General features: G+C 43.2%; 1 protein-coding gene across 1 annotated transcript; it reads right to left on the bottom strand.

Moving 5' to 3' along the window:
- Positions 1-2860: 2860 nt before the first annotated feature.
- Positions 2861-25188, bottom strand: zbtb16b (zinc finger and BTB domain containing 16b). Its single transcript, XM_085184022.1, has 7 exons — positions 22951-25188; positions 20559-21824; positions 17199-17296; positions 14740-14826; positions 8158-8328; positions 6880-7047; positions 2861-5962 (listed from the first exon to the last, which is right to left on the bottom strand). Exons 2-7 carry the CDS (start codon positions 21731-21733, stop codon positions 5733-5735), a joined length of 1929 nt encoding a protein of 642 aa, XP_085040148.1. The 5' UTR covers positions 21734-21824; positions 22951-25188; the 3' UTR covers positions 2861-5732.
- Between the last annotated feature and the right edge of the window lie 20 nt (positions 25189-25208).

Raw genomic sequence — 25208 nt, 5'->3', positions numbered from 1 at the left:
CAGTTTCATATGCAGAAAAAATTATTGAGCTAGCTTACGTGGTTGCAGAGCAACCGGGATTTAAAAATAGTTACGCAAAACGGAGCGTGCCGCTCTGACCGGTTTTAAAGGGTTAATATCGCACCTCCCTTAACCCCAAACCTCCGTTTAAGGACCGTGTAGGTGGTCTTAAACCTTTGTTTGGGAATCACTGCATTCATGCTACTTTACACTATAAAGGACCATCTTTATTTGGTCTGAACAAACGAAGATTATATGAAGCCGTTTTAAAATAAGTTCTTCGATAACACATCCTAAGGTTTCCTCTAGTCAGTGGGAAGTAATGAACACTGCAACGTACTGTAGTTTATATGAAACTTAAAATATCCCTGAGTGAGCTGAAAAAACGCAGAGCACTAGAGAATAAGTGTTGTGATTATTATAGAGTGGAACAGTAAACACTGCAACCTGGAATTTAGCTGACCGGATTGAAGTCATATAGCTTTAAAATAGATTACACAATAAAACATTCACAGCCTACTCAGAGGGAATTTTATGAGAAACTGAGGAACATTGGCACGGTAACCTGTTAAGCCCCAAACCATCAGGCGAGCACAAAACAAAACAGAAACGTACAGTAAATTCTGCCACTACCTTTAATTATGAGGTTGAATGTTCACTGTGCTGTGCAGACCTGATATATGGACATCTGGGATGAAACACAGGCCAGCTGTGGCTCTGGCAGAGCGCCATCGGAGGTCACCACAGGGCCTGGAGTGACTCCAGCTGTTTGCAAGTAGCCCAGATGATATATAAACTCTATAAACAGCTTGAGACTGTGAAAGTTTGTGGCAGGAGCCAATAAACCGTTAAGAGGGATCAGCAGCATTGTCTCAGCATAGATGGTAGCTCGAGCTCTGTAACTGTGCTGAAAACTGAAACGTTCAGAGGGTTGAATTAGGACATCAGAGACTGGAGAGAGAGAGAGAGGAGAGACCATGCTGCAGTAATTCCCAAGGGATATGTGAGAGTACTTGAAAATTAAAGCTCAGCTGATCTGTAGCATTTTAACACCACTAGCTGCATGTGATGTAACATGAAACCAATTAGCAAAAATAAACAAACATTTGAAATGTTAAATGAATAAAATGGTTAGCTGAGGGTATGCTTAAATGGTGAAAATTTGTTTGATGATCTTTACTTTACACTTTCATAAAACTCATGAAACTGGTTGTTTCTAGGATTACAATGCCCCAGCTGATATGACCCAAACCTGACTCACTTGAACACCTTGTGAGATTTTTTGGTTTGACAGACAGCACTCCCTAGTACTGTGCACAGAAAACTAGGTGAAGGAATATATTTTGCAATGTTTCATCCCGGGACGCACGGCGGTGTAGTGATTAGCCTCGTTGCCTGTGAGGGTAAATGGTCGTCTGTCCAGTAGGGGTGGGGGGAAAAATCGATACTGTGTAGTATCGTGATATTTTGTTTGCTAATAATGTATCGATACAGGGACAGCAGAAATCGATATTTTGTTACAAAAAGGTTTTTGTGTTCTGACTTCAGAGCATGTTGATCCTTTTTCTGAGCAAGAATCCTGACATTCCTTCACTGTGCAAATGTGTTCAACTTTTTTTTTTGGCAGCAATAAACATGACAGTTTAGTTATTTTAATTTACGACATGTTTTATTTTAATTAAGTTTAAAACTTTTTTATTTGATGTAAAATTATATTTTGTTTTCATTTACTTTCAAATTCTTCAGTTGCTGAAGGGGCTGCATAGTTTTCATATTTCATAGTTCAGAATAGCTATAATTGTACCAGATGGTTGCGTTCAGTTAAGTTGGACTAGACTGTAATACAAACCGTTCAGTTCGTCAACAATAAAACTGACTGAAATGAGACAAAGACTGAGTGTGAGACTTTGTTATTAGATAAAATGAATATTGATGAAGTTTACCTTTATGTACAGAATCTGAATATCGCAAAATATTTTTTAAAAATTGCAATAATATCGTATCGTGCATTAAGTATTGTGATAATATCGTATCGTGGGATGTATGGTGATTCCCACCTCTACTGTCCAGGTGTACCCTGCTTCTCGCCCTACCTCAGCTGGGCTCCAATGCTCCCACTGGCTCCCACGACCCTAAACTGGCTAAGCAGAAGTGTTTGCATGAAGAAAGATCCCCCTTGCAGAAAACCAGAAATTTAGCATGCACTTAAGACTTTCTGACAGCGTGTAACAGCCCAACAGCTTATGACCTCTGTTTATTCCTTTAATTTGTCACCCATGTTTAAGCCAAACCAAACCAAACCAAAAGTTTGTTCCAACCAAAAGTTGTAGTCAAATAAATGTATTAGGTCGTGTCTGTTCATGAGCCACATGCTGCGCCGCTGGGCCAGAATATTTCAACTGCTGCACAAGATTGAGCTGAAAAGTAAAGAAATAAAATTTCACTCTGTAAACGTCCACATTCACAAGTTTTTCCACATTGTGTCAGGTTTTTTTACATTACGGAGAAGCACTACTGCTGTGCTTAAAACATATGCATCAACAAAGCATGAAATGAACAATTTGATCCTTTCTTTATGTGTGTGTGTGTGTAATGCCATCCTTTCTGCTACAAAATACTGGAATCTGCGATAAAAACCTAAACTAAACTCAAATAAAGTAGTCCATCAGTTACCAGTGTAGACACTGCTTCTTAACTTCAAAGCAAACAATTCTGTTAATGTGTAAAATGAATTCAGATCATCCCCCTCTTTTTCTTCTATTTTTTTTTTTATTTTGTAAAGAGCAAATAGGCCGGGAACCGCTGCCAGTCACACTTTACGAGCGCACACAGACGGCAGAAACAGGCAAATGAGACGTGATGCATAAAATAGTAAACTGTTTTATTCTTTTTTTAACCATGCCACTGAACACTGACGCATACAGAGTTGTGCCTGAATCCACACGGAGAAAACACTTTCACACACTGTGTTACAAAGCTGTAATGAAGAGGGATTTTACTGCACACATGGCAAGAAGAACAACCCTGATTGGATACCAGGTCGAGCTTTGATCTGGCCCTGAGGTAGACAGACATTGACATAATCTAAACAATGCTAATCACATCCTTCTAGGACACATCAAATAAAAGACAGCTGTATTATCACAACATAGAAAGATCAAAGAAAAAAAAAATCCTTTTCAAACAAAAGTGCTCTATTTCTTTTGGTCCACCAAGGAAAATCCATTTATAGTGCATGTTCATGTAGAATAGATACAGTGAATGTGTTTTCATGGCACTGAGTGTTGTTGGCTACTTAAGAAGGCATTGGTAATGCCCACAGATGCCAAGATTTGCTATACACACTGTTTTCATCCAAAGATGTCAGTCCATTGTCACTTTGAAGGGAACAATTTGAGACAAGCGTGTACTTTTTTTTTTTACATCAAAAATTGCTTGGAACTTGCATCAGAGTATCAGCCACTATCACAGTATGTTGCTTCCAATTGCAATGTTCAGACAAAGTGGATCTACATGGCAGTCTATCTTTAATTGAGTAACAATAAACAAACACCCAGAAACAACTACCAATAGCACAGACCCATGTACTCAAGCACATCAATGCTCTACTTATAAAAGAGGCACAAGGGAGGGATCTTAATCAAATCAGAGACTTATAAAACACACACATTAAGATGTTTTCTCTTTTTTTTTCTCAAATCATACCAAATGTAAACAGATAGCAAATTACTGTAATACAAAAATACAACATGTTTAAATCTATAAGGCCCGTGTTAGGCTCACATAAGGGAATAACATACCATGACAGATTTTACATTACAGCTACACTACAACTGACAATAACCTGCTCATAGTAATTCAGTGTCAGAATTTTCTTTTTGTGTTTTGTTTAAAAAACAAACAAACAAACAAAAAACTACTTTTTATGTTTTCTTCAGTTTTCTTCAAGAAAATTCTGATTCTGTGATTTTTATAAGACATCTATATATAGTTTAAGGGACAGTTCACGACAAAAAATCAGATTTTCTGGCTGTTAGTGCCACTCGTTTGTTTAGTTTTAGCGCGAGCCGCCCAGTTTGAGAAGTCGACGCTGCTTGGAGATGTCGTCCTTCTCTTGAAATTCATCAAAGTAAATAGAAATCATTATCTCAATATGCAAATAAAAAAAATTAATCAAAACACAAAAAGCTCAGTTTTTTCAGATATCAACTATTCCACACGGCAATCGTATCGGACGGCATCACAAAAGGCTCATGCTTGTGGCTGAGCTGTAATGTTAGCTACCTGAAGGCTTAAGTTTGGTTAGCGATTACAGAAACTATAGAGTAAATAGTCCCTACATGAAATTGCTCACAACAGAGTTTTGGGGTTTTGTTTCTTTTAAAGTAACCGGGTCAGTCTCTGTACCATTTGATTCCATCATAATCAAGAGAAGACAAGCATCTCTATTAAAAACTGGGCGACTCGCACCAGATGAATAAACAGCACTACAGACCAGAGGAAAAATACCTACATTTGATTTTTGGATAAACTGTTCCTTAAAGGATTTTTTTTAAATAAAAAAACTACATAGAAAGCCGTGTTGAGGCATTTTTTACACATTTTTTGACCATGTAATTTATGGTGAATTCTAAAAAAACAAAAACAAACTGAAAACGGCTGATGGATGAATAATTTGCAGTGGATTTAAAACAGTGAAAAGCGAGGAGAGGTAGAGCTCGCTCTACTAGAAATCATCCCAAGAGACGCGGACCGTCTGATGAAAACCAGCACATATTTGGTAACAAATAAACAACGTATAAATAGCACAACCTTATTACAAGAGGAACTCAAATTGTGAGCCAGCTACCCCACCCGCCCGAAACAATAACACCCACTGCAAGAAAGACAAGGCAATTAAAGAGATCAAGCTTATGAGGTCAAAACGTGGCAGCCATTCAAGTAAAACATGCAGAACATAAACAACTCAAATAAAAATCCAACAGCAGGAGAAAAAACAAAAAAAACCCAAAGCAGTCACAGGAAATTAGGAGAGAAAATGTTGCAAAGTTCAGCCAATCAAGCCTTCGTGGAATTATTTCAACATCTACTGCACAATCATAGACGATAACTCGGGTTGTCTGATGGTTTAGCAATCAGTCAAAATGCTCCTGCTACACATACAGGTCAGCAGTCACAGTCATTGTGGCATTGATTTTAACCACAGAGGATCCATTAGAGATGCAGTGATTATCAAAACTTGTGTGCGAGGGAGACGTTGTGTGTCTATGTTTGTGCACGTCAGGGCTAAAACAGTTAAGTCATCAGGGAAACTGTCAAAAATGTGATAATCGATTAATCTTGCAATATTTATTGGACTTTTTTGGGCAAATATCTTTAAAGAATTGAGCTTGTCAACAAAATGTGACTTCTTCTGCCCTTTTTTTTTTCCTTTTAGAGTAAAAATAACCTGACTGATGATGAACATCGGTTGCAGCCCTGACGTGTACGCCCATCTGTTTTCGTGCTTGCACGTCTAATTGTCGGGAAAAATCAAATAAAACCAACTCAGTATCTCTTTGAGCGACATCTCTCCGTAATACACTTCCCAGTTCACCCAACAAGAATTCAGACTCTTTCAAAAAACCCTTACAGAAACATTTCAAACCAGCAACACAGGTTTTCATCCAACAGTGACCGTGTGCGTGTGAGTGTTTGTGCCAGTCAGACTGTGCTTGGAGTCCAAGTCCTGCTCAGACGTAACAGACATACAGGTAAGTCTTTTCTATCCTCCAATCCGCCGGCACCTCCTCGGGTTTGTGGCCCTTCATGTGCTTCTGCATGGCAGCCAGGCTGGGGCAGAAGTCCTGGCAGATGGTGCACTGGTACGGAGACGCTCCGTTGTGAGTGCGCAGGTGCTTGATCATAGCCGAGTAGTCTCTTGACCGTTGGTGACAGAGCTTACACTCAAATGGCTTCTCACCTGAAAAATTCAACAATACGGCATTAACCTTGTAGACCTGCAGCCAGATGAGACGGGCCTCGCCTCCTAGTTTAGGCCGCTGCACTTTCAGAGGTGTGTTTGTATGTCGGTGCTCTAGGGTTAGACCTGAAATTGATACTGAAATAATTCTGGCAATATCTTTGTTTTGTTTTTTTTAAATGAATTGCTTATTAAACCTTCTGATATTTTTTTTTTTAAAGAAATTAAATATTAATTTGCATATATTAGTTTTAATTTGTATCATATTTGCTACATCTGGTATTTTTTGTAATTTGTTGCTTAAAAATGGGTGAAGGAAAAAAACTTACTGATAATCTAGTACTCAAAACTCTCAAAACTCACGTATTAAATATGATACAATTGGCTTTAAAGGTTTTAAAATGAGTCTGTCAGCATCCAAAATAAATTTTCTCTCTGTCTTAAAAGAGGGACGTGATTAATTTATGTGATTAATATAAAATCACGTAAAAATAAAAAGCCTCACTATAGCCATTCCTTAAAGTACAAGATAACTAATGATCAAAAGATTAAACTTATTTCCTTGCAAAAAAAACAGCACATTGTTAGCTGTAGAAGAAATGCTGTATTTTATTTATTTCTGTCTTTTTCTAAGGCCAAAACCTTAAATGCATTAGTCTAAATCAATACGTTCCTGCCCTTTCTATGGCAGGCATTCCCACTGAAGAGTCTTTAAAGTGATTTTCCAGCATAAAGATAGCAGGGCACTGTAGATTTTAGTAAGCGTGACTCATAAAGGAGTAAAATACTGCTTTTGTGGGGGACGATTTATACACATTGAATTATACAAACGGTGATAATCCAGGTGATTGTTGGACTTTTCCCTGGATCCACCTGAAGGACTTTTTTCGAGCGCGCGCTCCTCTCTGAGCTCTTACCTGTGTGTACGCGGTAATGTGTCTCTAGCTGGTGTTTCAGGCTGAACCTCTTCCCGCAGCCATTGCACTCGTAAGGCTTCTCTCCCGTGTGGATGCGTTTATGGCCCCTCAGCGTGCCGTCATCTCTGAAACAGCTCCCGCAGAATTCACACTCAAACGGGTGATCGCCTGAAAGCACAATCGTGTCACAGCAGCAGCAGCAGCCGCAACACCAACACAGCCCATTATCGTGAGAAGCATTAAAGGCTAACTTTATCCTTGGCTCGACACGGCACGCCGCATATGTAGCTGCATAGGTCAAATAGTCACAGAGGCCTTTTCCGCACGTGCATAGCAAACATGGGAAATGATGTTCTTTCAGACGTTGCTAATGTTATGACATGAGGACACTCCTCTTGGCTGTCGGCTAATAGCTAATAAAAGTCCTCCAGGCATGTGCTGCTCTGTTCTCTATACTGTAGTTAATCTATTTCTCTCCTAGGCTGAGGATTTGACTCATCTCCAATGACCTATGTGCCTCATTATCTCAGTGTCCACAGCAACAGCCAAGTCAGAGGATACATTGCTCTCCTCATTACAGGCCGATTCTCCCCAATCCCCCACCCCACTGTGGAGCAGATGACATTTACAAAATGTTACTTCCAAGCAGAATGGCATACAAACAAGATACGCTGCCATGGCCAAAACTCCCTTCACTTCTGTCTCTTCACATCAATTATGTATTTCTCCTGTCTAGACATCAAGCCGTCCTGACAGCTGGGAGTGTTATTTAAGGTAAAAGAAGAAAGGGGGACATCTTTTCAGTAAATATCTCTCCGTCTCCTGCGGCACTAAGACTCACCCTTGGTAGAACACACAGACAAGTCATTTCCATTTGCTTTTCCTTCAATATTTATTTGGGTTTCCTCTATCATTTTGGGTGAACCGCACTAGAACTGACAGCCGTGAATTGCAGAGGCCCGAAGGCTGTCTAAGAACCCAAAATATAAACAGGATGAAATTGCCCAAAATATGCACCGGCCATAACGGTACAGTGCTGTCATCGCCGAGGTGAGTCATCTTATAGAGAAGGAAGGAGGGTGGGAGAGGATGCATGTAAATTGACTTAAACCTTAAAGCCAATAACCCCAGGAAATTAACCCATATACCAAAATAAATACAGCTGTCTCTCGTCTCCTCCTTAACGTATGCATGTGCCTGACACCGACATGTTTCGCGTTTTATGACCGCAGCTGACGCTGTGAATAATGAGGATGGTACAAATGATCCGTCTCTTACCAGTGTGTGAGCGCAAGTGCCTTTTGAGGGTAGTGTGGCTTGGAAAGGGGCGCTCGCAGTGGCTACAGATGTAGCTGTGCATGCCTGCATGGGCCTCCATGTGCTGCTGCAGGGCCTTCTGGGTCTGGAAGCGCTTTGCACACAGCAGACAGAACACCGCCATGTCAGTCCCTGGAGAACGCGCAAGACACAGACGCACAGTTATTTCGGTACCATACACAGACAGGGCCTTAAGTGGGGAAACTGGGTCACTTCAACTTTGTGTGAGTCCTCTGAGGGAAAAGCTTCTTTCAAAGAGCAAGTGCCTCTACCTAAACTAACTCCCCTAAAAGCCCAGAGGCACTTTCAGCTGTGAGTCTTTATACGTTCTATTTTAAACCATGAAAGTCATTGTTTTCTTTAAGAATTTCCCACACAATGCAGAGCATGCCAATCACACAATCAATGGCTCCTTCCTGGTGTGTTAGATGTGTAATTATTCTCTTCATTCCCCATCAGGAGTCAGCTACAGCCTGTGAAGTCCTCTGTCTCTGTGCTCAAAGTGCAGCTGATAGTAGCTCCACCCTAAATGATGCCTACACTATGCGCTCTGTGCAGAATGTTAAGTAGTGATATCAAGCCATTAAAGGCAGGACTGCAGGAAAAAACACAATCCAGTTTAATCCTGTGTGTGACCTGGCATCTCTTTGGGGCTGCTTTCCTGTTGCACAGAGTGTGGGGAGGAATACAGATAGGGAGTTGCTGGCAGGCTAGTTTAAGTCAAAATGGCTATGTGAAGAAGATCCATTGGCTGTCATACAGTCAACATTTGATCTACAGGATGTGTACGCCAGCACGCTCCACTGTGACATTCACACTGATGCAAAATTCATATGTGCACCGGTGAGGGACTGGTTAATCAGTGGCATCGGACGTAATGTGCATGTCCTGGAGAGTGAGGCTTTAATGTGAGATTATGAGGTCCTTATTTCTCTGTCTGCACAGGTTGCAGATCATTTACAATGCTAGCAGGTCCCATTGCTCCTGACTCAGATTCAATCAGACATCTCCAGCGGAGGATCATTAGTAAACAGAGGACTGTGCCAGCACTTCATTGGAATTCAAGTGGGGTTGCTGTGTCGCATTTAAAATGCAGTCTGATGAGGTCCACTAAATCAAATCATTTGTTACTGTTATTGAAGTGCCTTGAGGCAACTGGCAATTAAATTGGAATTAACGCAGGGAAAGGGATACAGCACACTCATACTAAGAGGGAAGAGTGTCAGACACTTGCTTTAGGTTCAATCAAGTTAAAGACAAGCCTGTTCAAAGGAGAAAGAAAAAGAAACAAATCAAGCATATTCACATTTTTTCAGGGATAAAGCAAAAACGTCGGCTGAGTATTGTTTGCTCATCCGCGCATCGCAGTTTGCTCAAACAATGAAAGACACTTTAACATTTCACGGATGACTGCAGTTTAGCTTAAATAAAGAAAGCCTCAGCTTCCTGTTTTGTTTTGTTTTTTCTCTCTCAAATCTTCTGAAATTTCACCCCCAAAACAAAACTTAATAAAACCGATCGTTCATAATCATTAACGGGAATAAGACGGGATGAAATGCATTCCCCGATCTTAAACGTCCTGCCGGGAGCCGATCTGATGGAATGAGCTGCACCTGTTCAGAGGCTTTAGCCTGTGCTCTTTTCCACAAAGGGCGCACAATGAGGTTCAGGCCCTCATTGACCAAGCCCATTAGTCATAGGCTCCTCATGCAACTCCTACAATCCCTGTCTTTATGTTGTCGCCTAATGACCAAGGCCCTTTCTCACACATGGATCACAATATTTTAGTTGTAGACAAAAGACCCTCCAGTCTCAATGCCCCTGCGCCCTCCCCACTCCCCTTATTCGCTGACCATACAGGAAATCCTTTCACTGGCTAACCAGCTTCACTTTCTTTCTGAGTCATACCTAACGAATGCTGCTTTTGCTCTACGCTGTGTAACAGTATAGTCTGGATAATGATCTATCCAAAATGGTTAAAAACACTTAAGAAGCAGAAAATGCAGTCTCTGAATGACCCCGAGATGTGAAGCCTTCCTCCACTTTAACCAGCTAGCAGTAAATTCTTTCAACCAGCAGGGGGAGCGCTTTCTGTTCCAATGTGTCCGCGTTACTGTAGCTGCAGGCAGAGCAGAGCCCTCAACCAACCGAGCAGCATATTATCCACCTTGTAGATACTTCAAAGCTACTTTAATTATCCTCCCTCTACTCTCTCGTTATTAACCGTCATATATTTTAAACGCCTGTTTCGGTGCAGCTTGCATATTTTCCTTTTTTTCCCCTCCCCTGTCTGCTCTAGAAGTTTTTACATCCTAGTTTCTCTGTGGAGGTAAACCGTGACTCCCCAACACACTCGCAGACACTCACAGATGTACATCCTGATCTTTCTGTCACCGACAATGCCGAAACTTGAGAAAAGGAATATGACAACTCTTCTGTCACACGAATCTCAACCCTTGATCTCGAGATGACACGCAGTGACAACAGCTCAGCAGTCGTTTTCGGTTTTATTCTGTGCAAGCGACGCTGAAAATAAAAATACCAAATAATGTCTTGAAGTGTAAACAAAAACCTTTGGAGGCGAGGAAGTGTTTGTATGCGTTAGCGGTGGCATTTCGCCTCACTGCGCTCTGTTAACTTTTGAAACGAAAAAGGTTTTGCGGTCGTAGAGTTTTCCAGTAAGCTTTGGTAATAAATGCTGGGGAGATTCTTTATGAGAGAATAAGCCCTAAAGTTGGCCGTCACTGCCCCCTGCTTTCTCACCCTTAACCAGACAATGGGTTTGGACTTTAGGCTTTAAGGCACAGGATGACCCCCTGACCTATGGCCCTCAATAGGCTAAAGACCACGTAATCAATAGCATTTCTCAAAGGCTGGAGCGTCGACTGAGCATTGTGTTTAGTGGGCGGGAGCTTTAACAGTGGGAATAATGATTTACTTTTAAGCAATTCTGCTACGAGGCAGAAAATCTAAACATTTACTGTGTGCGTTATGCGACTAAGCTGCTCATCTAATGCACAATTAGGTTAGTAATTGAGGACAGTTTGGGGTTGTTATGCGATTTCAGCGTATCTCCATGAAGCCGATGTGTATGCTCGTGTGATTTAACATAGTCTGCCTTCATGCATCTGCCACTTATTCAGTCCAACTGAGGTGGGAGCCAGCCAGGCTCTCACGCTGCCTAAGAAACAAAACCATGTGTCTAGGCAACCAGATAGGATCATGGTCCTTGTTGGGGTGAAGTGTTCAAGCTAATCCCTTCATTCACAAATAAGCGCAGCCTGTTTCTTTTCAAGCACCAAACAAAAGTTTTCCCACCCTGAGATTCTGGGAGTAAACCCACGGCAAATTGGACAAGAGATTGTATCAGTGATGACCGCAAAGCTGTATAATTTCTTCTGTGTTAATCTTAACTTCAGTGTCCCGAGCCTACAGATTACACTGGTCGAACCGTGCAAAACGTCCTTTCTGTGTTTGCTGAAATATGCCGTAGACTTCATTTTAACAGCATCGGTCACAAATAACCGGCATTGTTTTAATAGACGCTTTCAGAATTCGATCCATTAAGGCATTTGTTTCAGCAAATTGTGAATGACGGCCGAGTCAGAGCTGAACAAATCACCTGCTGCTATCAAAACAACAGCGGATTTCACAGTTTACAACATTAACATCAATGCTGTTCACGTCCACTAGTATGCAGTGTAAAGGCACTTTCAGCTACGTCCTCGGGCCCTGCTCGCCGTCTGCCGGCACACTGCTATCACCCTGTTAAACATACACAGCCAGGCGGGCTACGTGCTATGTGCTGGACCTCACATGACCCCGTGCGTTCAGGCTACTGTACGTGTTCATGCGGACAGCTCCATGCAGAGCAACAGTACAGTACCTTAAACAACCCCGGGCCCTCATCAGTAGACTGCTAATCTACCCGAGTGAGGAACAACCGACTCAATAATTAATGCAACATGAGATACGTTGCTCGTGTTTAACCATCATTCCACGGACCGGTTCATTGAGGTCACACACTGATTCATTCGCCTCTGTTCCTAGAACGTGTGCTATATTATCTATAGCTACTGTATTTCACTTTACATGAAATGGCAGGGCAGCTCGGGGCATGTTTGTGTGTGTGTGTGTGTGGTAACAGTCAGGGAAAATAAATACTGGGGGGGACATAATGGCCAAACAGAGCGCAGTTCAGTTCAGTTTAAGGCTTATGCGAATTACAACTGGGTATTAACAGGAGGGTGCAGTATGATGACGGACACGCAATTAGGCGAGCTAAAAGGTCTGCATTAAGAGGGATGCATTAGAAAGCCTGGGCTGTATCTGAACAGACTACAGGACTGTTTAATTAGGGTTTGGACAGAAGGTAATATTATTCACTTGATGAAGCAGCCTGTAATGTGTGGAAACAGTGCAGCTGCTGTGAGTACACAAAGACAGCACTCTTATGGCCTTTTTTCTGTAGGCAAGGCGAGGTGGCAAAATGGTCAGCCAGCACAGTTTGAAGCACTTACAGTCGATTTCTGTGCATGGTGGAGATAAGCTATGAGTCTTGGGTTTTCCAAAATGGAAAGCTAGGTGCCCCAGAGCCCTTACTTGCCATGATGAAACAAACCCCTTTGTTGTGAGAGCAATTCGGAGACAGATCCATTCTTTTATTTTGGGCACTGACAAGTAGGTCAGAGGAGACTATGACAGTGCTGTGGTGAGGAGTAAACAGCAGCACATGATGTTGTTTTCCTCCGTGTCCTGGCATCCAACACCAGCAGCAATCCTCCTGCCCTCAGGAAGTCCTCACATACCCCCTACCCCCCTTCCCTTCTCACAGTTCAACCCACCCCTAACCCTCTCCACCAAACCTCCTGCTCTCTTTGATCTCTAACTTCAGCAACACAGGGCCATTAACCTCTGACATATAAAAGTGGCTAAAGACTTTCACTGTAAACTAGTCTTGTGGCCAAATCAGCCAAATTGCCACAGAGTAAGGTCTCCCAAGAGCGGAATTATTTCCCCTCTGGAGAAGAGGTGGACGGCAGTGCTGCAGCTGCTGAGGTCTGACAAGTGTTAATCTGCTAAGGGGAAACTCATTTGGCTAACTGGTTATGCCACATGGCAAATTAAAGCAGAAGCTGCACGCTCGGCACTGTGTCTCTATCTTTTTTGTTTTGTTTTGGGTTTGTTTGTTTTTTTTAAGAAGAACAAGAAATAAAAACCAGGTGATTTAGAAAATGCGAGTCTCTGCAGTGATTTGGAAAATTTCCTTGCGTGACCTCGGCACAACTGATTGAATTACCTGTAGCTCATGACGAATGCCACAATAAGAGTCAGTAAAAAGGGTCATGCGTCACAGCGGACCAAGCTGAGATCATGACAAAATAAGAGAGTAATGCCCTCCTGCACCCTGCTCTGGATACAGTGCCAAGCTGAAACCGAGCTCTGGATGTTTACAACTCAGGGAGATGAGGGTAGAAACTTCTGGGCATCGTTAACACCCCTCCATGTCCACATCCATTAACTATTCATACTGTGTGTGCCACCTGGAGTTACAGTTACGTGCCAGTGCTCCTGAGAGGGTTATCACCTTTCTCTGACAGTAGCAGAAAAGGTGTGGATTCGGACACTGTCAGGGATACATGTATGTGCCATCTGACAACAAAACTGTTGGGCAATAAACTCGAATTTAGGCAGATAGAAAAATGATGCATTCATTACAGACAACCGATAAACCTTTATAGAAATGTCTCAATCAAAAAGAAAAATACCAACTTACTAAGAAAAGTACTGCACTTAGACAACATCTGGTTTATTTCTCGCTTGATTTTTAGTGCATTTTATTTAATCAGTTGGACACTTGTGTTGTTTGTCATTTTTATCTCCTCCTTTTTCCTTTTTACCCCCTCTGTGAGGCACTTTCTAACGTTGATAACGACTTCAGCTCCCCGGGCATGTTTTTCCAAACTACGAGAGTCCAGATTGCAAATCACCATCCAGGTTTGCGCAGCCAGTCAGCCAGAAATATAACTATTTTAAAAAAATACTTTGACTCATCTTGGTGCCAAATGTTAATGCCAGACACTCGCTGAACAAGAAGAGTATGTCATGCAAACATTTTGCCTGGTTTGAGATCACTGAAAAATCACAAAAAGGTGTCTGGCCTGCTGTTGAGTGTGTGGGCGTGAGGTAAATAATTTCACAGCCGCTGTCATGAGGGAGGTGAGGATAGTATGTCTGTGAAACTGTAATGCTGGTGCTGTAAAGCTACTGCTGTGGCAAAGTGGCATGCAGTGGGCCTGGATGCCAGGAGATATTAGTGGGTGATATGTGAGAGGGCCTCCCACCTCCCTGTTGATAAATTATGGAGCATCATGACAGGAACAGTTTAACCCAGACAGCATGACAAGCCAGTTTAGACCACGATCACGAGTCCCGTAGTCACGGCTTACTCAACAGTTCAGTGCGTGCTGTCCAGGTTAAACATTGTGTGTGTGTGTGCGTGCGTGCACGTTGAGAAAGCATGTACACATGTTTGTAAAGTACCTGTGTGTGTTTGCCTGTGGGCTTCCAGAGCGTCCTCTGAGGAGAATGTCGCTCCGCACTGATCACACACGAGCGCCTCTGCAGGAGCTGTAGACAAAATCAAATTCAAAAGAGTGTATTTTGATCAGACCTGAACACAAACATGTGTTTGTAATTGCAGCCTAAGTCAGTTAATTTCACATTTAAAGAGGACTGTGGAGAAAAGCAACGAGAAGGGGGGGAACAAAGAGACGCTGTTTGAAAAGTCAGCAAAGAGCCTTGTTTGTCACACACTTGTGCTTTTCAGGTGTTAACACAAGGAAGCAAATGCGCGGAGTACAATGGAGCGGTGGAAAGCGCCGTAAAAACACAACTGGGGACAAACAAAAGCACCAGACAGGGTGCAATGGCCCTTCTTCTCGAAAAAAGAAAAAGGAAAAAAAAAAAAAGAGCAGAGCTGAAGAGTTTTATTTACCGTGCCCTGTTATCAGTCTCTGAACAGTGAGCAGACTGTATGCCTGAGAGGCCACAGAAGGACTGGGTGTTCTCTCTACAGCAGACGCTTCCCGCCTGCGGCACATCCCTTTATCAAAAAAAACACTTCAGAGTCAACACCCCGAATCCCACCGCATACACTGTAACTACAGTTCCCAGTTCACCTTTGGAATGCCCTTGTCTATTCTGATGAAGACACGAGAGAGACAAGTATGCACGCTGCCAGCAGAAACGTTCAATCCTTGTTCTGCACTCACCTCACACCTGCACAGACAGACAAATAAGACAGATATGCACACGCGCACACGCGCACACGCTCGCTCTTTCTCTCACACACAGCTGTTTGGATGTGGGTTGGCTCTCACAGAGATGTAAATCGGTTGCAGATCCATACTGGCCCAGGGCTCATTCACTGATCTATTTTCTGCTCAGCTGGCTTTAAATGAAGTTAAAATGACTCATTAAAACACCCACAAGCTTTGGGAACTCTGAGCGCTACAGCCTAAATGTGGTCCTCTTTCAACTCTTACGATGCCACTATACAGAGACACTCTGCCACTGTTCCCAGTGCTGCACACAAATACCAAAAAAAAAAGAGAGAAAGAGAGAGAAAGAGCCCCAATCTGTTCATTTCTAAAAACAACAATTTTTGAAAACAAACTGTTACTGTTTTGGAATAGTGCGTTTTGTTACACGGCGTAAAAATAAAACTTGCTTGAGAGTAGTGTTGTTTAGTAGTAACACTAAAGCAGAATTTGCGATCCTGATGTTGTGTGACGCTGTCCGGTGTGGTGTGTTGTGTTGTGTGAGATTGTGTGATAAGGGAAGAAGAGAACATAGTGCATTGTCTTGTGCAGTCAAAGGCACGGAGTGTGCTCTCATCCATAAACCATCAAACTGTCTCCAGACGCGGCTGCAATCGTCCTCCATCAAAACACTTTGTCTGGCATACCAAAATAAGAGCCAGCATCGAGCTGAATACCAAATCAGCCCATTAGAGCGGTGGAGCACTCGCTCCTTAGCAACCAGCGGGATCTAAGGCTGCTATACCGAAATACACAGTGACAAAGAAATGAGATCCGCATCTATCTCTCTCTCTCTTTTTTTTTTTTTTCTGTAGTATTATAGGTTGACACATTGGGACGGGGAGAGTTTATGCAAAAAATTCAAATTGGGTTAAAGGTGCTGCTGTTACGGATGTCGCTGCGAATTGAAAATCAAAGCGCGTTGTGGTGGTCGGGGTAATGCAAGACAATATGTGTGTTTAGGGTTATCCAGAGGGTATAAAAGAGGAGGAACAGAAAAAGGGAGGGGGATCAGGTGAAGTTTAAAGAAGCAGATTCTTTCTCTCATCCGTCAGCAGGATGTCATTCCAAAACAATCCTCATAGAGAAGGCGGAGAGGACAGGGACTTTGCCTTGTCTGTACACATAATCCAACTGAGATTTCTGTTTTAGTTTCATTTTTAGTCCCTGATCTCTACCCCCCCCCCCCCCCCAAACTACCCGCCCCTCCTCTCTCTCTATTTTGGATAAAGTAGCTGGGAGAGCAGTCAGGTCTGATTAAGTCTGCATTTGGGTACAGTGTGTTCCTGGACACACATCTGCGAGCGAGCCATCACACACGCTTCGGAACACTGGCAGAACACCCAGGCCTGCCGGCAGCTGATGATGTCATCACTCAGAAGGGGCAGAGCTGGCGAGCTGCCAGAGTCTCCGAAAAAACACAGAAACGATTCAAACTGAGAGAGACTAGAGAGGGAGACGGAGAGAAGAGAGGGAGGGAGACGTGCATAGACCTAAGCATGGAAAAGAAAGCATGATCCAAGTATTCGGAGCAGCACTAACCGGCGTGGGGAGGGGTGGAAGGGGGGGGGGGGGGGGGTCGTAGCATGAACAGGTGCATTTGAAAAGCTGCACTACTGTATCAAGAGGGTTGATCAGCTCTGAATGCTCTGAGATGAGAGTGTGAGAGTTACTAAGTACCTGTGTGAGACAGCATGTGCATCCTGAGCCGCATGCTGTCCTGGAAGTGTTTGCCACAGTATTCACAGCCATTGCCCTTCTCCTCATTATGGAGCCTCCTGTTGAAAGACAAACACTAATGTGAGCGTGCTAACGGATTCAAGAAACGGAGCGAGACTGCACTTTTGATAAAGCAAAAAAAAAAAAAGCCGCAGATTCGAGACACTTTTATTAAGGTCTCCCAAACCTAGAAGCATCATTGTAACAAGAGGAGCATGTTTTAATTCCAGCAAGGATCCCTCGCCGAATGCGGCATCATTAGCGTAAGAGGCCCTTGGAGTTGTGAATCACAACGCATGAACGCTAAAAGAACACAGACAATAGGATATCTGGCTAATTTCAGAGCGCAAACATACGCGTGCCTCCACCCGCCAGCACTGCAAGACACTGGGCATACACGCAAACCCACTCAGACTAGCGCGCGCACACACACACACAGACGGCGCACGCACGCAAACTCGCATCCCGACATAATATGCACACGCATACACTCCTCCTGTAACTGCAATGAAAAGGAGAAAAGAAGATGATTCGCTGAAGCTCCGCCGGCAGCAAAACCTATCATATCATATCACACACATCCAAGCATGCAAGGCATCTGTACTGTTATCCTTGGATCACCCCGCCAACAGCAGAGCAAATGGCCTAAAAAGTCTGTGGTTAAACACACACTGGGCTCATAATAAATGAGACTTAAGATGTCATTTAATTTAGATGAAATCAACATTAACGCCGTCAGGAACAAAAAGGAATCCTTTTAGAGCTGCATGCCCAGAAATACTCCATGTAGTTTCAAATTTGACCAGCTTCTGTTCATACTAGATTCTTATACTATACTAGATTAGGTTTTATTTAGGACATCCTGGTGGTCAAGCAGTCTGCGATATATGCAGTTATGTTACAATCTTTGATTTTTGGCAGATGCTTCCTAATATTTGTTAATGTGCTTAAAAAAAGATGTTTGAGGTCGTTTAGAAATCGTGTCCAATACAATTGCTTACAGCGAGGTCTGCAGCACATGTTGCAGAGTAGCATCAGTGGTTTTCATATTAAATAGAGAGAAGTACATTACTAGAAAAATATTTTCCTATTCAATATAACTGGCATTCTGCATTTATAATAAGAAGCATACTATTACTATTAAGTTCCAATCGCATTTGAAACTAAGTTAAACTAACTTCACTCATCGTGCATCAATATGTAGCTGACATTTCTGTCATTTAGTTGCATAGATGAACCCTTAATTACAGAGGTGGGTAATTAATTTTCCCAAGGGGTCACACGAGAATCTCTTTAAAAGCTTATTGGCGTGGCCCTCCACAGCAGTCCCATTTTTCTGTGTGGCTCCTGCACGTCTGCATACGTCATATGCCGATCATCGGCGTTCTGCATTCCCACTGGTCGTCACTTTAATCACTCGCTTCAAAGCTGAACTCACTTTAGCTTGGCACCCGCCCACTTCGCATCACTATTAGCTTTTTCAGCGTTCACTGCTACGAGTCACCGACATTCACTGACTGGTCTCTTCCTTTGTTTGACGCTGTTTGAAATATTTGGAAGACCAAAAAAAAAAAAAAAAAATAGATTTTGTGACTTTTTAGTTTATTCGTTGTTATGTTTTAAATCATACCATATATGGTTAAATGTCAATATCAGCTTCTGCCCTAAAAGAATAATTAACTGTTGGGCTCCAAATGCAATGAAAGGGGTGGACTTTGTGTCCTGCTGGTCTGGGAGTGGGGGCGGGGGGGGCGGGGGTTAAAGGCACTGACCGTGTAATCATACTGTTTTAAAGTGGGAGTCCAGCTGCGAACAACTGTTGCGTTTGATTTTGAATTCATTCCACGTCTTCCTGCCCTCATTTCACTGTCATTGAAACAAAAGCGATAAATTATTTGAAGTTAATTAATTTTGGAATATTGAAAAGAGGAGCTTTTAATTTGATTTTAGCGGCTGTTTAGTAACCTTGAAAAGTTAGTGGAACACTGAACTGTTCATATTATAATTTCAGCCTCAAGGCTGCTGATTTTTTGTTTTTTTTAATGGTATATATTTCCCAATTGTTTATTTATTTTAATCATTCAAACCAAATTGATTTCTTTTTCTGACGTGTTTCATACTAAAACTGTGGCAGGAGATGCCTCCTGAACAACACCAGAAAATGTCAATCTGCAGGCCAGGTGTATGCTCAGTGACCTGGTTACAGACCTACAGCAACTTCATTACATCCTCAAGCAGTGCCACCACCGCAGCTCCTTGAACCTGCGGACATGAGCCTGTCTCCGTGAGTAAGCTGTGCGCATCACTAAATATCCCACAGGATGCATTGTTTCAACAGAGTTCTGGAGTGAGGCTGAAATGTCAGCCACAGGCATGAACAGGGAAACACTGCGATCCTAATCATGGGTTAGCTGCACATTAGGACTGCAAACTTGCTTCTACCGACTGATGATGAGTCAAACGCTGACGAGCTCGCACAATTGGAAACATCTGCAATCAAGTTAACGAGAGCTGTCATCGATCCGGTTAATTTTTTGTGTACAATGACAAAAGGACAAGCTAATAAGTAGGGTAAAAATAAACAAGAACAATACAAAAAAACAACAACAACAAAACAACAGAGCCGAGTCGTGAAGCAGAAGTTATCCATCATGTTGCTGAAGCGTCCAGCCCGGTCCCTGCTGAGAGGATCCTGTCTGCTGATGCAAAGGAATGCATATCAAATAGCCTGGGAGACAGACTGTTGTGTGAAGCGCACTTCTGCACAGATAATCAAACAGAATTTAGAAAATGAGGCTTTGTAAATGACAGCATTTTGCGACACCAAGGCCTCTTTATATCAAACCCCTCACAGAGACTCGATTCAAAAGTTGCCGACACGTCTCACTGTTAAGACACGAGCGCAGGTGTCCCTGAGAATAAATGAACAAATTCTCAGATGCTGTTTCAAGCTTTTGACTCGCATTATATTCACTGAGAGAGGGGGGGGGGGGGGAAATCTCCAAGACGTAGAAAAGGTTAAATTTAAGAGACACGTGTCTAGCATAATCATTCATTATCACAATAAGCACAGATCCACCTGCACGCCCGTCTCCTCCATCTTTTATTAAAGGTAACGCACGACTGTCAGTGAAAATGTTGAGCCGCAGGAGAGTGTAGCAGTGTTTCTTCAGCACAAAAATACAACAAAACATTTTGTGATTATTAGCTATTGAGCCTGGCGTTTTTAAAGTATATTATTTCATTTTGCATTAGTTAAAACAAGCCAGATTGAAAATAAACAGCACAAATTAGTGTTAATGGTTGTTTTGTGCATGTTACCTGTGCTGCTCCGCAGCCTGCCGGCTGTGCAGCTGGAGCCCGCATTCGCCACAACACTGCTGGCCTTGAGCTGGGGCCTCGTGCCTCATCCCTGCTGCAAACTGGCCGAGCCTGCTCAGGAGCTCCCTGTGCAGCAACCCTTGGTGCAGCAGGCCACTGTAGGTTCTCGGGTCTAGTGGCACACCCAGGGTTGGGGCCACAGAAACAGACACTGGCATGCCTTCCCCTGTGTGGTTGGATGGCACAGAGTATATGGAGGCCAGGTGTTTCTCAGAGATCCCGGGAAAACAGTCAAGAGTGTTTCCTGCCATTTGTCCTCCATCCTCGGGGCCTGTGTGCAGCTCTCGAGCACTGGTGATGACGCTACCTCTCAGGGGCGTCCCCGGGCCTTCGTCTCTAGGCTGGTCTGAGATGCAGCTTCCCTCCCCTGCACTGGAGGATCTGCCCTCGTAGCTGTTGGCATCATCCACCTGCATGCGCTCTAATTTTATACTTCTGGGAGGTTCGTGGGATGAATCCTGGGCTATCTCTACACCGCTATGCTGAGCCTTCTGGGAGTTCTTCATGTCTACCACTGTGTCCTGCTTGGGGCTCGATTCAGGAGCTGCTTCAGGCTCTGGGCCAGGAGAGCTCCTCTCAGTCATGTGGTACAGTGCCAGGTGGTGTAGAGCTGTGGGACTGGTGTGGTTGGGTCCATCCTGTATGGAATGCTTCTTGGACATCAGCATTTGCCTCCAGTGCCTGGCCCGGCCATGGTCACTGTGATCTCCGGAGCTGTGATTCCTGACCGCCACTTCCTCACTCTCCTCTGCCTGGATGGTCTCCAGCACCTTCAGGCACTGCTCCTCCAGGTACTCGATCTCCAGAATCTCAGCAGCATACAGCAAGTCGTCCAAGTCCTCAGCTGTGGCCTGGAGCGAGGCGGTGTAGGCGTACTCTAGGATCTGCTGGAAAGTCTTGGGGGACAGGAAGTCCAGGGCGTAGCGCAGGCTGCTGCGGTGGAACAAGATCTCGAACATTTTGCTAGTGCAGGCCAGGACGGTGCGGTGCGCTGGAAACTCTTGGCCATCCACTGTGATAATGACATCACACAGGGTGCCGGTCAGACGCATCTGATTAGCCCGCTGCAGGAGCGTGCTGGAGTGAGTGGGATTGTGGAGTTGAAGAACACCCATGTTTGTCAGACCCCTATCCACTCGGACCTTTGCTGAGCCCACGCATGAGGTGTGGCTGTCCTGCCTGCTTTGCTTTCAGTTCGCTGTAGGTCTGCGTTTTGGGGTGGAGGAATGAAGATGGAAGACTGTTAGAGCCCATTTCACGTACAGTATGATGCAAAAGGCAGATGATTATATTCCAGGGAACACACCAGTCAAAAGCAACTTAAAATGGTATTAATGAATATTATATAAAGTGAAAAGCAAACCTTCTACCCCCCTATGTGATTTCTTTAATTATTTTATTTGATGCACCCTACATGCATTTAAAAAAATACCAAAGGGAGACAACAGGTCGATGAGCGCAAAGCAACAGTTTCCACTGCAGGTGATTAGTCTGAGGTTTCACTGAGAGCGGTCACGTCGCTGTAATAACGTCTGCATACTGAGAGGTGACGGTTCAATTTATCAAGCTCCTCACACATTCATCCATTCCTTCAACAGGTAGGCCTGCTATTAACACAGCCCTTCAAGGGCTGATTAGTTCATTTAGGCGGCGCACGTTCATGATTAGATGTGTTACAATTAAGCGCCCTGCTTAAAAAAAAAAGAAAGAAGGAAAGAAAGAAAGAAAAGAAAAACAAAAACCTGAGTAAGTTACCAAACTGGCAAAGCACGAAAATAAAGCGCAATCCGCGCATGCATGGATTTTTTTTCTATACATCCAAACGGCTGAATGAGTGTCTGAATAATCCCTGTTTGATGTTTTGTGTAGTCGGACCACTCAACGGCACCTCGAGTGATGCTGACGGGCTGCATCCTCAACTAACCGCAACATCAGAGCGCATCAGGTGCAGACGCACAAATCCACCTGATTATCCAAACACATTGCGACAAATTAACCCTCCCTGCGCGCTTTTCATTCAAGGGGACGAAAATAAAAGACCCAATTAGAAAATAGTCCAGAGTGCATCACAGTGGCGTGAACAGTGTGCGATACAGTCTGAGCTCATTCAAGTTTGGAAAATCCTAAAGCAGTGCGCGGACTAAACTTAAGTGGATTTCCACATGGTTGCTGCGAATCGAAATTATATCAAGGAGCCGCAAAGCTGGCATTATTGTTCAGTGTTAATAATTAAGATGAGGAGGTCTCAAAAGTAGTTCATCGGAGCTGAATCACCTGACAGAAATCAACAGTGGACACAATAAAGAGTGGCGGCTGTCAGAGCTGTTCTTACCTCCGTCTCCTAATGTCCTCCGCTGATTATCCAGGCAGTATCATGCTTACACATTTCACAGTACCCGCTCCAAACTCAGTCCTGCTCCAAGTAAGCAAATCATCACCCAGCCGCGACAGTCAAACCAGCAGGGGAAAGCGAGACTGCCGAGGAGAATTTTCAAAATAAAACGACGGCCAGAGCGATGTGATTAATAACTGTTGATCTAACTGTTATTATTATCAGGTTATAATTACAAACGTAGTGACTGTGTGGCGTTAATACATTGTTTCCAACATGCTGTAACTAACTCAAGAACTAAATCGTTTCAAGAACCAACACTATGATCACAGTAAGAGGGGCAAAGTGATCGAAATGCGTGCAGAAAGCACTTAGTGTGAGTCAAAATCGTTAGTAGCTATTCACGTCTTTGTAGATCGTTGCAGAATGACACTCCTGGAAAAACGGCACTACGTGAAGGAAATTATAAAGTTGAGTTTGATTTGATTATTCACAAATATTCTGTGCATTTTATTCACCTAAATACTGACACATACATCAACATATTTTGATCAGTATTAAATGATGTAGCCTATTTTACACAAATTACTGGGTTTAACTCTAAGCCTTCACGTGGAAACAAAGGTAGACAGAGAGTAATGGTTACACTTATGTATTTTATGTAGTTAATGCAAATATTTTGTAACAGATGTAGAGAATATCATTTTATATTTGAAGACAAAGAAAGAATGCGATTCTTATGAGGCTTTGCTTCTTTTTCGTTTTTTGCCAGCTACAAGGTTACCCAACTTGTAAAGCGGTGTACTTTAGTTTTTAGTATTTCAGTAAATGAAGTGGAAAAACTGGCCTGCAAATATGCTCTTGTGTTTAGGTCACCGAATCTGTTGCATCCTGGTGATTTAGTGCTTTAAGATATGCAACGTGTTTCCTCAGCGCTCCTAATTTGCATCTGACTGAGGAGTTTTGATTAAGTAATCCTTTACCATCCTTTTGTGCTTTTCCTGTGCATCTTTCTCTCTTTCAAAGGTAAAATATGAGACAACGATAGATGAGGGTAAAAAAAAATCCATCCAATGCCTATTTAACTGTGTATGATTTTTACCTCGGAAGTCTCAGAAATATCTAGACTTCTATACATTTGAGCTGGAAATGCGATTTTATTTACGGCCCTGCATACCTCCTAATTTACATATATTAACATATGATTTTATTCACCTGGACCAGCTGCAACTTTTAAAAGGTCCTGCTGGTGGCTTACACAAATGCAGATGACGTAGATTACAGGTTAAATGAACTGAATCTTTATTGGCCAGCGGCACTGGGAATAATGTAAGTATGAAAGTATGTCAGCTTGTGGCATGAATAAAGAAATGGGTTACTTCATACACGGTGAGAAGTAAACGGCGTGTCTTTGTCGTACGCACAGCTTGATTAAAATAAGTTTGACAGCAGGTTGAGGTTTGGTCTCTCTAAAGGGCGCTCAGCGTGATTTCCGTAACCCTGCATGAATATAATGAAATCTTTCTATAGAAAATAAATAAAAATCACTTTCGCACTGAGTACTTGCAGTTTTACTTTGAAGATCCCACCGTCTAACTTCCTGTCTCCACAAGGCTGCTAGTTGCTGACTTTACCGGCTGCAAATCATCGCCGGGCCGACGTCACGGCTCGGTGTGATCGCCCTCTGCTCCTCGGCTCTCCATCAAGGCTGCGGTCAGACACATCTACAGCGTTTCAGAACTAGTGACAGGCTACAGGCGGACTAGTTTGTTTTCCTGAAATAAGAAGCACACTCTGATTAATTCAGTGCGTTTACGCATCAGCCTGGTTCGTGCGCACAGGGCACACCGGGGAGGCGGAGGGGGGGATGAAACTGCCTAAGAGGGGACAGTGGGTCGGTGTGGCTCCTGAAACTGGATGCCATACCGGGTCGCTGTGGTTGTTGACACTCTGACACAACACTGGTTCATGTCACATCAGAGGTACTGAGGGGAGCCGAAAATATCAAGCCCTCACTGGTACATAGTTTTGTCCAACACTCCAGACTGGAAGTACTAACTTTATTCCTGGACAAGCGTGCGTTACGTAACACGTGTTTACTTGTTCCCCCATCTATCCGAAGCATTAGCCCGAGGGACTTCCAGCGCTAACATAACCTGTTTGCACTGTAACCTTTCTAAATCGTCCTGTGTTTCTATGACATGGCGAAACCAAGAGGGGTTCCGAAAAGTGGGTGCTTTCTGCCATCTACTGTTAGA

This window comes from Neolamprologus multifasciatus, chromosome 14 (genome assembly GCF_963576455.1).
Source record: "Neolamprologus multifasciatus chromosome 14, fNeoMul1.2, whole genome shotgun sequence".
NCBI classification, from domain to species: Eukaryota; Metazoa; Chordata; class Actinopteri; order Cichliformes; family Cichlidae; genus Neolamprologus; species Neolamprologus multifasciatus.
This window is presented reverse-complemented; position numbering and strand designations above follow the sequence as displayed.